A 16271-nucleotide genomic window follows, 5' to 3' on the forward strand; every position below is an offset into this window, starting at 1 on the left:
GACAAGACGATATGTGCCAACTATAGAGGAATAAGTCTCCTTCCCATCGCATATAAAATGCTATCCAGTGTGCTGTGTGAACGATTGAAGTCAATGGTCAATGACATCATTGGACCATTCCAATGCGGCTTCAGACCTGGCAAATCTACCGTTGACCAGATGTTCACGCGCCAAATCCTGGAAAAGATCCACGAAAAAACACATCGACACATACCACCTATTTGTCGACTATAAAGCCGCATTCGTTCAGAGGTGTTTAAAGCCATGTCTACGTTCGGCTATGCAGGATAACTTTAAGTGGCACAAGATCTGCAGTTAAAGTAGGAAAGGACCTATCGGAGCCCTTCAATACCGAACGAGGATTCAGACAAGGTGACAGTTTGTCATGTGATCTTTTTAACATCCTGCTGGAAAAGGTCATACGAGACGCAAAGGTCATCGCCTACGCCGATGACATCGATATAATGGGTCGAACATTGCGAGCGGTAACAGCCACCTTTGAACAAATTGAAAAGGAGTCTGTTAAAGTAGGTCTGGCAGTAAATGGCGAGAAGACCAAGCTGATGGTATCAACGCGCAAGACGTCCTGTAGACTCGGACCAACTGTGGAACTTGAGAACTTCAGCTTCGAGTTAGTTAAAGACTTTATATACCTTGGTACCGCCATAAGTAAAACGAATGACATCAGTTTTGAAATTCGGAGAAGGATTGTGATGGCCAACCGATGCTACTATGGTCTGAGCAAATAACTCAAAAGCAAGGCCATCTCCCGCCAGACCAAACTCACACTTTACAAGACGCTGATACTACCCGTGCTCTTATATGGATCAGAAGCTACCTCATCTGCTTGCGCAAGTACCGCAAGCATATGAGGGAGCTCTTGGGGTGTTTGAAAGAAATTTCACCGAAAGATCTACGGGCCGATCTGCGTCGACGGTGAATATCGGCGTCGAATGAACCACGAGCCACGATAATTTATACGCGGACATCGACATAGTCAGTCGTATTGAGCTGCAGCGACTACGGTGCCTAGGCCATCTTGTGCGGATGAATGAAGATGCCCCAGCTCAAAAGGCATATAAAAATGAGCCTACTGATGGTTCCCGTAGAAGGGGAAGGCCACGAATCAGATGAAAAGACCAAGTAGAAAACAACATCTTAGAACGTGGTCTTCCAAATTGGTGGACTTGCGCACAAGACCGACGCGCTTGGAAATCTTTTTATACCCTTCACCACACTGTGGTATAGGGTATTATGTCTTTGTGCATATGTTTTTAACAGGCAAAAGGAAACGAGATAGACACATGGTTCCTTTTGAGAATATGCATAGAATCACTTTCTAAGTCGATTTATGCACGTCCGTCCGTCTGTCTGTCTGTCCATGTTAAATTGTAAACAAAGTACAGGTCGCATTTATTATTCGAATTGGATGAAATTTGTCACAGCTCATTCATTTGACACAAGGACGAACCCTATTGAAATTGGGAATAATCGGTTCAGATTTAGATATAGCTCCCATATATATTTTCGTCCGATTTAAGGTAAATGGTGCACCAAAGTCCCTAAATAACTTTCGATTTTAACGAGATTTGGCACAGCGGACTGCATTAAGCTTAGAATGATGTGTGCTAAGTTTCGTGAAAATTGGTTCAGATTCAGATATAGCTCCCATATATATTTCCACCAAAGTCCCTAAATATCTTTCGATTTGCACGAAATTTGACACAGCGTACTGAATTAAGCCTAGAATGATGTGTCCTAAGTTTCATGAAAATCGGTTCAGATTTAGATATAGCTGCCATATATATTTTCGTCCGATTTTATGTAAATAGTGCACCAAAGTCCCTAAATATCTTTCGATTTGTACGAAATTTGGCACAGCGTACTGAATTAAGTCTAGAATGATGTATGTTAAGTTTCATGAAAAGTCATTTATATATAATACACATTTTCGTCCGATTTTATGTAAATGGTGCACCAAAGATTTGCACGAAATTTGACACAGCGTACTGAATTAAGCCTAGAATGATGTGTCCTAAGTTTCATGAAAATCGGTTCAGATTTAGATATATATATATATTTTCGTCCGATTTTATGCAAATAGTGCACCAAAGCCCCTAAATATCTTTCGATGTGCACGAAATTTGGTATAGCGTACTGAATTAAGCCTAGAATGATGTGTCCTAAGTTTCATGAAAATCGGTTCAGATTTAGTTATAGCTCCCATATACATTTTCGTCCGATTTTATGCAAATAGTGCACCAAAGTCCCTTAATATCTTTCGATTTGCACGAAATTTGACACAGCGTACTGAATTAGGTCTAGAATGATGTGTGAATTATCGGTTCAGATTTAGATATAGCTTCTATATCTGACCAAATGAAAAATTTAATATCGACTGCAGAATGACATGTTTATAGATCCAATTTCATTTTACTTGTCCTTTAGGATTCATTTGTTGAGTATACCCAAGGTGGTGAAGGGTGTCATATAGTCGGCCCCGTCCGACTTTACTACTTTCCTTACTGGTTTAAGCTCGGCTTATGGAACAACCGTTCTGTAACAAGGCAGCTAAGTAAGTATATTTAGTAACACTGGTTGTAACAGCTCGAGCACGTTTCGTGTTTTGTTTCACTGTCAGAAATCTTCAGTTTGGTCTACAATTTAACTATGAATTTGCGAATTGCGAACTGTGTTCATAAATTTCATCGTACGCTTCTTCCATTTCGAGGACGGACCTTATTTTTGGCGCAATGGCTACGTTATTAAGCAGAATTTTCGAATTTGAAGTGAAGATTGACAAGAAGCATTTAAAGAGCTATCAATACATATTTCTAGTTGTAAATCGATTTAGAATCTTATTCTGATCAAATATATATGTATATATATGTATATATTTTAAGAATTTCTCGAGATGTTGCAACTCAAATATCTTGCTACATATTGTTATATATTTAAATTTTGTTTATTTTTTGCTTTTTTACAGATTTTCGATCTTAAATTTACCAGGTGTTAACATCATATTCTTCCTTGAGGCCACACAGAGCTGGAAAATTTGTATTTCTACCAACCACACATTTTTCCGTTGCAGTAGTACAAGATGTGTAAACAGGGCTGCCAATGACATTTGTCGTGGCATAGTTACAGGCAACCAAAAATCGTTTAAACGTCTCACCCTCGACGGTGTATGTGGCGGCAGCACAACCAACGGCTATATTACGTTCACCCACCATTGCTGTAAAATGGCCAATTGGACTATAAGGGAAGCATAATAAAAAAGTATATCACATATAATTTATATTTTTTAATTGAATTGTAGAAACCTACGGTCCAGCATAATTATCCGGATAAGCATCAATATGATCCATACTGGCATTCTCCACTTCTGCGTACCAATCATCGATGGCCTCTGAAATCAATTCAGTTTTTTTCATATCTCCCACAAAGGATCTCCATGCCAAATTTTGCCCAGCATACTTGTATTTTACCGTTGTAAAACATTCGTCGTGTTCCATTTCGCATTTGCGAACATTTAACGCTGCCAATTTGGCCAATTCTTGATTCCATTTCATTGTGGCCATACGACAGGCGGGTTTAAAATTTGGAACAGCTCCACTAGCGATTTCATGACGTTTCCGATTGTGTGCCTTCAAAATGATTTGAATCAGTTTGTCGCCAATGACAACCATGGCGGCATTCTTGGGGCAGGTACTGGAGAAGTTCTTTAACAAAACATATATGTAAATATAAATTAAAATAAAAAGAATCCAATTACTTACCCCACTATGTTCACATGCAACATGTTTAATACCATCAGGACAGAATGTGGTATCGCAATAATCAGTTTGGCCGGCAGCCAAGGCCACTATGGTGGTTACAAATAAAATCAAAGTCACTTTCAACATTTTTTTCTAGTGTTCTTCTATGTTGTTTGTAAGGAACATAACAATTCTGAATGGATTTTTCAAGGTTGTAAAATGGTTTATATACGTTTGGCCCCCAATTGTTGACTTCCGCATGAAAATATTTAACAACATGTTGTCGTAAAATTTCCATAAATTTTTTATTTATGTAAACTAAATACAAATTAAAAACAACATATGTTTTTGGTAGCCTATATTTAGAACATACAAACAATTTCAGATGTTCTCCTGAAACCGTAGCTAGTTTTGTAACCATTCTTCTTTAAATAAAAAGTTATATGACGTATTTTGAAATGAAGAAAAAACAATAATATTTACTGAATTAAAAACAAGTAAAACCTGTAAGAAGGTCAAGAAGGTCCCTACAAAATTTCAAGTGAAAATCTCAAGAACTCTTGAAGATATAGCCGATTTATTGTGTCAGCATCAAGTGACGGCTTAAGGGCTTCTCAAACTTTAAACGCGTTTTTCTCTTTTGTGAATGGCGGGCAAGATAACTCAAAAACTAATAACCCAATCGATTCCAAATTTTTACACGTTTCTCTGTGAGTGTATAGCTATCGTATGAACTAGGATAAAGCCAATCGGTGAAGATCTTCCTTATTTTTTAACTTGGTTTTTGGTCAAAAATCGGCGATTTTCCAAAACTATATTTTCAAAGGTCCGCTATTTTGTCAATAATCCTAGTTCATACGAGAACCAGACATGTACTCTTTCTAACACCGTTGGAATTTTCGGATTCCGATGTTCCAGTGAGTAGCTAACATGCCCGCCATCAAAAATAAGGACTTCTCTTTAATTACAAAAAACAACAACAAAACAATAACAATTTATTTTTGTAAATTATTTTTTTCTTTTTTAAATCTTTAAATATATATGTGCAAAGTTACAAACCTAAACAAGCATTGGTATTGAAAATTGAAAATCTTGAAAAATTAAAATCGTGAATTGTGTGGGGGGGGGGGGGGGGGGGGGGGGGGGGGGTTTAGTATCGCGAAAATCGGTTCAGATATATATGGGAGCATGTATATCCGATTTAAGAAAATTGATTACCAAAGTCCCTATATATCTTTCGATTAGCACGAAGTTTGGCATAACGTACTGAATTCCGTCTATAATAATGTGTGCTAAGTTTCGTAATAATCGGTACAGATTTATATATAGCTCCCATATATAGATTCGTCCGATTTTAGGTAAATGGTTCACCAAAGTTCCTGGAAATCTTTTCATTTGCACGAATTTTGGACTAGCGTATTGATTTAAGTCTAGAATAACGTGTGCTAAGTTTCGTGGAAATCAGTTCAGATTTAGTTGTAGCTCCCATATATATTTTAGACCGATTTTATGTAAATCGGCCTAGCTGTGGATCTTTTCACGAAGCTTAGCAACATCATTCTAGACTTAACTCAGTACCCTATACAAAAATTCGTGCAAATCGAAAGATATATAGGGACTTTGGTGCAACAATTACATAAAATCGGACGAAAATATATATGGGAGCTACATCTAAATCTGAACCAATTTTTATGAAACTTAGCACACGTCATTCTAGCGTTTATTCAGTACGCTATGACAAATTTAGTGTAAATCGAATGATTTTCAGAGATTTTGGTGCACCAATTTCCAAAAATCGGATGAACATATATATGGGAGTTATATCTAAATCTGAACCGATTTTCACGAAACTTTGCACACATCGTTCTAGACATAATTCATTACGCTATGCCAAATTTCGTGCAAATCGAACAATATATACACCATTTTCAGAAAATATATATGGGATCATATATCTAAATCGACCGATTTTTCCCAATTTCAAAAATGCTCCTTGGGCCAGATAAGTGACCTATTCCAAATTTCATACAAATCGGATCATAAATGCGATGTATTGCTCACAAAAATACATGGACAGACAGAGGACGGACATGCATAAATGGAATTAAAAAGTTTTATGCATATTCTAAAAAGGCACCATGTGTTTTTTTCCTTTTCCTGTTACAAACATATACAATATATATGGTGAAGGGTATAAAGATTCAAGCTGTATTGAATGAAACATTTTAAATAAAGAATTATTATTATATCGAAATATGAACGGATTTTCACCATTGTCAATAGTAACCGTTCTTGGACCAAATAAATGAGCTGTGTCAAATTTCATATCATTTGGATCATAAATGTGACCTTTACTTTGTTTACAATTTTGTGCAATCGACTGAGAAATCAGTGTGGTGAGCAGTATAATGAACAATATTGGCCTAGCGGTGCATGTAATTTTAAGGACTTTAATGAGTTTGACCATTTTTTAACCGAATGAATCTGAACTGGTCCAGGGTTTGAGTATTTGTGGCAGCTTAATAACGATCTTGCCAGATCGTATACCATTCTCTACATTGTACACATGTTTGTAACAGGCAGAAGGAAACGAGAGAGGCACCTGGTTCCTGTTGACAATATCCATAGAATCACTTTCTGAGTCGATTTATGCATGTCCGTCCGCCAGTCCATGTTAAATTGTAAACAAAGTGCAGATCGCATTTATGATCCGAATTGATTGAAATTTGGCACAGGTCCCTAATTTGGCCCAAGGACGAACCCTTGAAAATGGAGAATATCGGTTTAAATTTAGATATAGCCCTCCGTATATAATTTCGTCTGATTTGATGTAAATGCTACAACAAACTGCCAATGTTGATACGATTTAGATGAAACATTACACAGCGTACTTAAATTAGTATATAGATTTATATTTCATATATACCGATTTTAGGTAAATAAGCCGAGTCTGGAATGATATATAGATATGCTGTCCGATTTAAAGTAAAAATTTCACCAATAAGCCTATATTTGGTCCATTTTCACGAAATTGTGCAAAGCGCGTTCAATTAAGTGTAGAATTTTGTGTATTAAGTTTTCCTGAAATCGTTTCAGATTTATATACAGCTCCCAAATTTATTTTCGTCACATTTTTAGTAAATGATGCAGCAAAGTGCCAAAATATGGCCGATTGGCAAAACAGCTGTGGCCAGTTTTGTGGAAATCGGTTTATATTTAGATATAGCTTCCATATATATTTTCGACCGATTTTAAGTAATTGATGCACCAAAGACCCAAAATATGTCCACAACATTTTTCAAAACGTACAGATGTTAGTATAGGCCCAGGTGTATCAACTTTGAAATCGGTTCATATTATATATATATATTATATATATATATTTTGTGTTGGCTTCCTACTCAGGATTCTCGTCTTGGTTTTATATTAGTTTTCAGATTCGAAATATCTGTTAAAGTCTTCTTCTGTCTCTTCATCGAAAGTTGGACTCAGATCTATATTTGCCTGTTGGCCACTTGATGTTGGTCCATATTTTAACATAGGTCTCGTATAAAGTCCTGCCTCATTTTCAATGTTCTATATAGGATCATATTAGAGATGTAGCCCCGTAAAAGGATAGAGAATAATTTCCGGTATTTTTAATTTTTAGTGCCATTTTTCACCGAATTGGTACATTTTTGGCATTTTGTTCCTTTGGGGAGTGAAAAACTTATTATACTCTACACAACTATCTTGTCAGGGTATTATAGCTTTGTGCAGCTCCAAGAATTTGTAACACGGGTAAATATTGGTCATAGACCGATTGTCATATCTCGACTAGCTGAATCGATCTAGACATGTCTGTCCATTATATTTTGTAAACACGATACAGGCCACAGTTACGGGCCAATCATGATGAAAATTTGCATGCAGGATTCTGAACAAAAAGACCCCTATTTGCCAAAAGGCAACCTATTCCTATTAAAAATTTACCATGATGCCCACATCAAATTTGGTAATTAATCTTCTTAGGACATGAACAACCCACTAGCAAACAATTTACCATGACAAATTTCCAAACTTATCCACGTTTTCACTGGTTAATTATACCCTACACAACTATGTTGTCAGGGTATTATAGCTTTGTGCAGCCACAAGAGTTTGTAACGCCGCGAAATATTGGTCCTAGACCCACTTTTAAGTATACCGATCGTCATATCTCGACTAGCTGAGTCGATCTAGACATGTCTGTCCATTATATTTTGTAAACACGATACAGGCCACAGTTATGGACCAATCTTCACGAAATTTTGCATGTAGGATGGGTTCTGCACAATGAAGACCCTTATTTTTTTTTGGTAAAGATCGGTTAACATTTAGGGGATGAAATGGACCAAATACTTATTTTTTATCGTTTTTTCTGGTCGTTCTAGAGGCCGCAATTATGACCCAAGCATCGCGAATTTTATACATAGAGAAGGGGATTGGGCCAAAGAATAAGCATGCCTGTTTTGATAAGGATCGGTCAATATTTAGCGGGTCAACTGGACCCTGACTTTTGTGTGAAAAATTACAAAATTTGTATTCTATGGCGTATAGGTACACACCTGAAGGACATGGACCCAAAAAGTTGTTGGTATATCCAAGGGCAGTGGTTGGCCTTTAAATTGATACCAATTATATGGTCGTATGTACTCAGATGTGGGAGTTACACTTAAACATTTACAGTTGCTTATGTATTCAGATATTATTTAGTAACCCTCTACCACACTAGAGGGCGGAAATGATCGATTTAAAATGTTCCATGAAGTTCCAGTTATGGTCAAGGATAACGCCTATAATTTTCGGTGACGATCAGATAATTATATTGTGATGAAGTGGACCGAAAACTTAATTTTTGTGTTTTTTCGAGTCGATCTATAGGCTCCAATGGGAATAAGAAGATCACAACACAAGGGATGGGAATCTGGACAAGTAATTAGAAGGGCTGTACTGAACATTAATAATAATTGTCGGCGTCTAATTGGTCCAGATGGTTCAAATATCGCGAAATATTGCCCAAGCTCCGAATATAAATCCACAGAAAGTTAGTTTCTTCTCCGGCTCACTGCTCACTGATTGATCTATACTATTCTCACCGGCTTCATTGTTACAGGGTATTCAGCATTAATAATTTGTTGACAAACAAAACCTTTTCGGAGTGACGCACGATTTCCGGTTGTATTGATCATTTAATATTTTCCGTTTGTAAATAATTTCATTTTGTATAAAACGGTTATTCGACTCAATCAAAACTATATTTATTTGTATTTATGTTTTTACAGAAATTAATCAGTGTCTGTAATTAAAACCATGTATTAACTTTATATCCTTCCGCTATAGAACATAAATTGGGATATTGAGGATTTTTGCCGGTGACACAGCCACTTGCCGCCAAACTACAATTAGCATAAATGGGGAAATCAATCATATTGGTGGTGGCATAATTACAAGCAATTAAAAATATTTTAAAAGAAACTCCCACTTTGGAATATTGTGCTGCTGCACAGCCAACACGAACATTGCGATCTGCCATCATTACCGTGAAGTGGCCAACAGTTCTGCAAACAAATTAGAATTAGAAAATTAAAATACAAACTAATTTTTCTCCACATTAATATTTTTGCTTACTTTCCATTGTAATTTGCGGGATATTTCTGTATAAAATCCATATTACTATATTTCACTTCATCGTACCATACATTCATGGCCTTTTCGAACATTCTGGTTACATTTGCTTTGCCATAATAGCCAATAGTTATTAGATTTTGTCCCGAATATAAAAATGTATTTGTATTACGACATTTATCATGTTGCATCGTGCATTTGCGAACATTGAGTTCAGCCATTGAGGCTAGTTCGGTATTCCATTGCATTGTTGCCATACGACATGCTGACAGGTGGTTGGCATCACCTCCGCCCGCAATGAAATTTCTTTTTTCATTGTGTCCACTAACAATTACGTCCTGTATTGTGGGTGTTATTACGGAAATGGTAGCATCTGCTGGACAGTTAGTGGAAAATGTCTGTAAGAAGTTTTGATAATTACAAATTTGAATACGGTTTATTTTTTGTTTTATGTACCCCATTATTATTACACGCAATGTGCGTAAGGCCTTTTCGACACAACCGAGGAGAGCAATAGTCTACCGCTGTAGCAATGCCAATAAAAGCTGTTAAAATTAGCAGCTTTGTTAGTAATTTCATTACAAAATTTTTAGTGCTAATTGTTCAGAATTTTTAAATAAGTTCTTAATTAATTACCACAAAGTACGATTAACTCAATTTAGGCCAAAAACGTTCTGATAGCAACTGAGTATTTTTAGATACAAACATTTGTTACTCATTGGTGGGTAGTAAGTATTCAACTTATCAGATAACTGTAGACAACGATGAAAAACGTGTTGTCTTATGTGGCGTATGTGCTATATGACGGAGATAAATCAGTATATAGAATTTGCGTTAAGACGGACGAAAATATACATATGCTTTTTATTATTTATTTTGGTCTGATTTGGAATAGAACTCAATTCACGTCTTCAAATACTCAATATGGTATGTTTTGCCAAATTTCGTAGTGGAGTAGTAAAGTCGGACGGGGTCGACCATATAATACCTTACACAACTACCACTGAATTATAGGTTCTTATTGATCAATATTCCGATTAAGGGCAATATTTCGTTATATTATTGATTAGAGGTCAACAGCTCCTCGGCGACAACTTCTCCGACTCATGTTTCCCTTAGTAAAAATACTCCATAAGATCCAAATTTTGTTATTTTACACAAAAAAGTTTTGGTTTATTGACCCGCTAAATATTGGTTAGATCGCCTTCTCCATGGGAAATTTGTGATGTTCGGCTAGCCAGAACAAAGTCCATTTAATCATCGAAATATCTTCTGATCATCATCGAAAATTATAGGCGTCGTCCTAAACCATAACCGGAACCTGATGAAAAATTTCCTAACTTGAAATGTAATTGTAATACTAAACAATTTCAGAACACAAAGCTTTAAATATTTACATATAACTCATCCATTGTAGTACATATGTACATCAACATAATTGGTATCAATTTAAAGGTCAACCATTCCCCTTGGTTATACTATCAACATATGGGGTTTATGTCCTTCAGGGGTAAATATATATATATATATAGAATACCAATTGTGTCATTTGTCACACAGAAATCTAGGTTCATTTTACCACCTAAATATTGACCGATCTTCATCAGACATTCATGCTTCTTCCATGGTCCGACCCCTTCCTTATTTAAAATTTCGTGATGTTCAGGTCATTGTTGCAGACAAAAATAAAGTTTTTCATTTCATCCCCTAAATATTATCCGATCATTACCAAAAATAACAAGTGAAAAATAGTTAAGTTCGGCCGGGCCGAACTTTGGATACCCGGGCCGAACTTTGGATATACTGATATGTAATAGAAATGAAAATATAGGGAACATACCAAAAAATGGATGTATACCGACATTTCGAAAACGGATTATGTAATCTATAATGTAAACCTTAATACAAATTTCAGAAATGTTTAATGGATAATTATACCCTCAGCCTTATGGCGAATGAAAATGTGCCTCATCGAAATATTGGTTCTAGACCCCATGTTTCTTTGGATCAAATCCAAACTTTGCCCATCTTATTATTTCTTCCAAACCTAGTTCAAATTCGAAGATGGGGAATATCGGTCCACTCCTTCTGAAACCTCCACACAGGGGCTAGGTTAAAATGCGGCTATAGTTCATTATCGAACCTTACGTTCTAATACCTCCAGGTCTTCCTTGCTAACCTCAGAAGGTGAAATGATTACTACAGAGACTTAGAACCAAACTCAAAACTCGGAACAAATCAAATAACTATTTTAATATAAAAACGGGGTTATATGGGGTCTACCCCAAAAAGGGGCGAATATTAATAATTTTTGGTAAGGAGTAGTCGTATATGGTAACAAAATACGACTACAAAATACCAAATTGCAGCAAATTCGGTTGAAAAACGCGCTCAAAAACCACAAAATTCCAAAAATTGAGGGTACCTTTATTGGGGGCTATCCGAAAAAATGTTTCTATATTCCTAATTTTTTGTGGAGAGATTTGGGACCTATTAAGAACTCAAAATACTAAATTAGAGCTAATTCGGCGATCAAAACCCCCAAAATACTGCCAAGCAGGATGTACCGTTATATGGGGGCTACCAGAAAAAGTGGACCTATATTTATAATTTTTTGTGGATACATTAAGTATCCTATAAGAACCCAATGTTGTAAATTTCAGCGAATTCGGTTGAAAAACGCGCTCAAGAACCCCAAAATACCGAAAATTTGGGGGTACCCTTATATGGGAGCTATGCCTAAACGTGGACCGATAAAGCCCATCATCGAACTTGACCTATATCGTCATAGAAGTTTACGCTGATCAAGAATATATATACTTTATAGGGTCGGAAATGATTATTTCGATGAGTTACAAACGGTAAAACAAAATTAATATACCCTCCATACTATGGTGGAGGGTATAAAAAATAGGGACCTTCTTTGATCCAAAAAGAACCTACATGCTAAATTTCGTGACGATTGGTTCATAACTGTGGTCTGTATATACAATTAGATATAGCTCTCATTCGTCTGATTTTACGTAAATGGAGCACCAAACTCCCAAGGTTTGTCCGATTGCGACAATATTTTGCACAACATACTGAATTATTTACAAATTGAAGCCTTTATTTTTATTATTTTTTTTTAATCGTTTTAGATGTAGATAAAGTTCCTATATATATTGTCGTCGGTTTTTATGCAAATGGTGTGCCAAACTCCCAAGGCTTGTCCGACTGCGAAGAAATATGTTCATATGTCCATATATGTTTGTCCGATTTTAGGTAAATTGTGCACCAAACTCCTAATGTTTGTCAGATTGACACGAATATTAAGCCTAGAATACCGTTTTTGTGTTTTGTAAAAATTGGTGCAGTTGCAGACATAGCTTCTATATATGTATATATTCGACTGACTTTATGATAATTGTGCACGAAATAATAAACAGGTGTCTGATTGAGCCAAATGGGATCTAACAAAAACAAACCTTTTTTTACAGTCTGCCTGCAGTATCGATTGTATGAATGGAAGATGTGTCCGGGGACATGTCACATGAATTGCAGTACACTTTCACGCAAGGCATTAGTGTTCTGTAGCACAATGACAGTTTTTTTTGGCTACCTTCATCACTTATTTTTATAAATCTATATATATAAAACAGAAAAAAAATTGTTTGTTTGTGTGTATGTTCCCGATAGACGCAAAAACCGCAGAACAGATGTTAATGAGATTTACACAGAATGTCATGACATGCCCTGAAAGTAACATAGGCTAGATAAACTTCAAAAATTCCGCGTGGTTGCAGAGTTATAGCATCAATAGTAAACATACCTCAAAATTCCGGAACATGTAATATGCGTATATCTTAAGAACGGCTAGAGATACCGTCTTTTAAATTTGTCAGAATAACGTTGATGTAAATACACATCATCCATACAAAAATGAGCGCGACACATTAGGGGGAAATGCAATAAAAAAGAGAATAAAAAAGTTTTCTTTGAAAAGTCAAAAACCGCTGAATAGATTTTACTGTGATTTTTACAGTACCTGATGCTACCCAATAGAAAGAATACTGGCTAGATAAAATCCTAAAATTCCGCGTGGATGTCGAGTTATACCATCAAAAGTATTCTCAACTCTGAAATAATATAGACATTATATACTTATATCTTAAGAAGGATTACAGATTCCCACTTCAAAATTTGCCTGAGTAAATTGGTTACAAATACGCATTGTCCCTATAAAAATTGGCGTGAAACAATGGGGAATTTAATTTCTCTATACATAGAAAAAAATAATGCTTTTGGTTGTAGACACAAAAATCGCTGAATTGACTTGGCAGAAATTTTGGCAGTCAGTCATAAAAATCCAATCTTAAATTACCAGGAAGTAAAAATTGGTCCAAATCAGAAATTTTCGACTCATAATTTTTTTCCATATTATGTTATTATCAGTAATGATTAAAAACCACCAGTTCAGTAATTCCGCGAACGTCTGTTGTTATCTCTCCATTATCTTCACATCTATATATATAAAAATGAATTGCTGTTCGTTAGTCTCGCTAAAACTCGAGAACGGCTGAACGGATTTTTCTTATCTTAGTCTTAAAATATTCGTAGAGCTTCAGGGAAGGTTTAAAAGGTGAGAAAAATTTAAAAATCGCGAAAAATTTGCAAAAGAGAAAAAATATTATGAAAAACAATGTTATGAAAAAATAAATATTCATTTGTCAAATATTGAAAATTTTCAAAATATTTTATTTTATTCAATTGGCATTGTAACGAAACTTTTTTTCTGAGAATGCAAAACAATAATTGAGATGAATTCGCGATCATTGTATGTACACGTTTTCCATAAAATTCACGTACATTTTGGAACAAATGCAAGGATGAAAATCTGAAGATTCAGAAAGAGTTCTGATTCTAAGACACGTGCCCTAGATTATTCTTCTTGAAAATAATAATAATAAGAACACAGTATCGAAAAAGGTGGATTACTATTACATGGGGGATATTTGAAACCTTGGGCGAACATAACATGGCAGCCAAATACCGAATATTAAGGGATGCCGTTAGATTCGGATATCCGAATACTTGAGTCAATATGGAAAATTCTAATTAGGGAGAATTTCTGCCCAATAAGTATCCCTAATATTAGGTTTGGGAAAAAGAAATCCATTAGACCGGTGGAACGATCGAATTTTACAGGCATGTTAGCAGTCGTAACATCGTCCAGGAGCTAAAAATTAAACCATTCACACAAAGCTGGATTCAAAAATAAGCTCAATGGTTGGGTGCCTCACCAATACCAATACCGCAATTTCAGAGCACTATCTTAAAGATTATTTAATATTGGGCTATCGTTATGTGAATTATACATCAGCAATATTGCTATGCAAGACAACGTTTGCCGGGCCGGCAATGTTAAATGTTGAAGTGTTCGTGGATGTTCAGGGAAGGTTTAAAAGGTGAGAAAAATTTGAAAATCGCGAAAAATTTGCAAAAAATATTTTAAAGCATATTTGCATTTCCGCGAATTTAGTATCGAGCTATATGGAAAGCACCACGTCGTAGTTCTTATTTTGAGGTATTTTGAGCGAAAATTGGTAGCGTATCATTCCTTTAAGCATACATTTGTCATTTATTAAAATTTTTCAAAATATTTAATTTTTTTTAAATTGGATTGACATTGTATTGAAACATTTTTTTTGGGAGAATACAAAAAATAATTGAGAAGTATATTATTGAATGCACACGCGATCATTGTATTTACACGTTTTCCATAGAATACAGGTACATATTGGGACCAATGCAAGGATGGAAAATCAGAAGACATTCTGAATCGAGTTCATGGCCATTCAGGATATTCGGATTCTAAGATCCATGCCCTAGATTAATATGTTTGAAAATAATAATATGAACATGTTGTTCCTTAAAGTAAATGAAATGTTGATATGCAACGGGAAATATGAAATCAGGTGGTTAAATGCCTAATCGTTTTTCAATATCTTTGAACTTATAAACAGACCACGTCGCATATATCCCATACCAAAAATGTGTATCACAGAGAAAACTAATCTAAGTTCAGCTGTAAAGAGAACAACCGACAAAAAACCAGCAAAATTAGAAAAATAGCATAATATCTAATTTGATGGTTGTACCAAAACCTCCATCCGATGTTACCTATTCGTATTGAACATGCCAACTACCGATCACACTCAGATTGGAAAACGGGAGTAAGAACCTTTAGATATAGTGCATAACTTCTGGGATGATGTTATGCCAAATTATAGCCAACTCTATGAGAAGATTAGGTCAATGTATTGAAAATGGGGCGAGACCTGTATGTATTGCTATATCAAAACTTGGACCTAAATAGGTAATTTTTCGCAGAAATGTGTCTCACCTCCAATATCCCGGAATGACATATTTTAGCTACTACAATGGGAATGGAGATATATACATTTTTGGTAGGAATATTTGACAGCATATGAGAAATTATTGGGGTTACCATTATATGGGTGCTCCCCGGAAACTTGGATCAATATTGATAATTCTTTGTAAGGACATTTTGTACTCACTGATCATTTAAAATATAAAATTACACCTAATTTGGTTGAAACACGTGTCCAAACAAAATACAGAGGAGTGGACCAATATTGACAATTTTAAGTAGGGTTCATGCTACCAAATAAAACAACCAATTACAGCGGATTAGGTTGAAAAACGTGCCCAAAACTCCAAAAATGTGGAGTGCCATTATATGGAGGCTTTTCCGAAGCTTGCACAATTTTTTAAGGAACATTTTCTACTCAATGATCATCCAATATATAAAATTAAATGAAGGGATTACCTGGATACTTGCCAATATTGATAATTTTAAGTACA

At 35.5% G+C, this 16271-nt stretch overlaps 2 protein-coding genes across 2 annotated transcripts; both read right to left on the minus strand.

Annotated features, from left to right (window-relative positions):
* Positions 1-3002: 3002 nt before the first annotated feature.
* On the minus strand, positions 3003-3905 carry LOC133333031 (antigen 5 like allergen Cul n 1-like). The gene is made up of 3 exons (XM_061541366.1): positions 3780-3905; positions 3328-3722; positions 3003-3255 (listed from the first exon to the last, which is right to left on the minus strand). The coding sequence occupies exons 1-3, from the start codon at positions 3903-3905 to the stop codon at positions 3003-3005; spliced, it is 774 nt and encodes a 257-aa protein (XP_061397350.1).
* Positions 3906-9081: 5176 nt separating this feature from the next.
* Positions 9082-9983, minus strand: LOC133333032 (antigen 5 like allergen Cul n 1-like). Its single transcript, XM_061541367.1, has 3 exons — positions 9861-9983; positions 9408-9802; positions 9082-9337 (listed from the first exon to the last, which is right to left on the minus strand). The coding sequence occupies exons 1-3, from the start codon at positions 9981-9983 to the stop codon at positions 9082-9084; spliced, it is 774 nt and encodes a 257-aa protein (XP_061397351.1).
* Between the last annotated feature and the right edge of the window lie 6288 nt (positions 9984-16271).

Source organism: Musca vetustissima, unplaced genomic scaffold, assembly GCF_032173495.1.
Source record: "Musca vetustissima isolate MV318-11 ecotype Yass unplaced genomic scaffold, APGP_CSIRO_Mvet_v1 utg8901, whole genome shotgun sequence".
Lineage (NCBI taxonomy): Eukaryota > Metazoa > Arthropoda > Insecta > Diptera > Muscidae > Musca > Musca vetustissima.

Bases quoted from the DNA above. Each gene is read 5' to 3' on its own strand.
- LOC133333031 (XM_061541366.1), bottom strand. From the start codon at position 3,905: ATGTTGAAAGTGACTTTGATTTTATTTGTAACCACCATAGTGGCCTTG. The intron at 3,723-3,779 runs GTAAGTAATTGG...GTTTTGTTAAAG, and splicing joins TTGCATGTGAACATAGTGGG to AACTTCTCCAGTACCTGCCC. The intron at 3,256-3,327 runs GTAGGTTTCTAC...CTTCCCTTATAG, and splicing joins CCGGATAATTATGCTGGACC to TCCAATTGGCCATTTTACAG.
- LOC133333032 (XM_061541367.1), bottom strand. From the start codon at position 9,983: ATGAAATTACTAACAAAGCTGCTAATTTTAACAGCTTTTATTGGCATT. The intron at 9,803-9,860 runs GTACATAAAACA...AACTTCTTACAG, and splicing joins TTGCGTGTAATAATAATGGG to ACATTTTCCACTAACTGTCC. The intron at 9,338-9,407 runs GTAAGCAAAAAT...ATTTGTTTGCAG, and splicing joins CCCGCAAATTACAATGGAAA to AACTGTTGGCCACTTCACGG.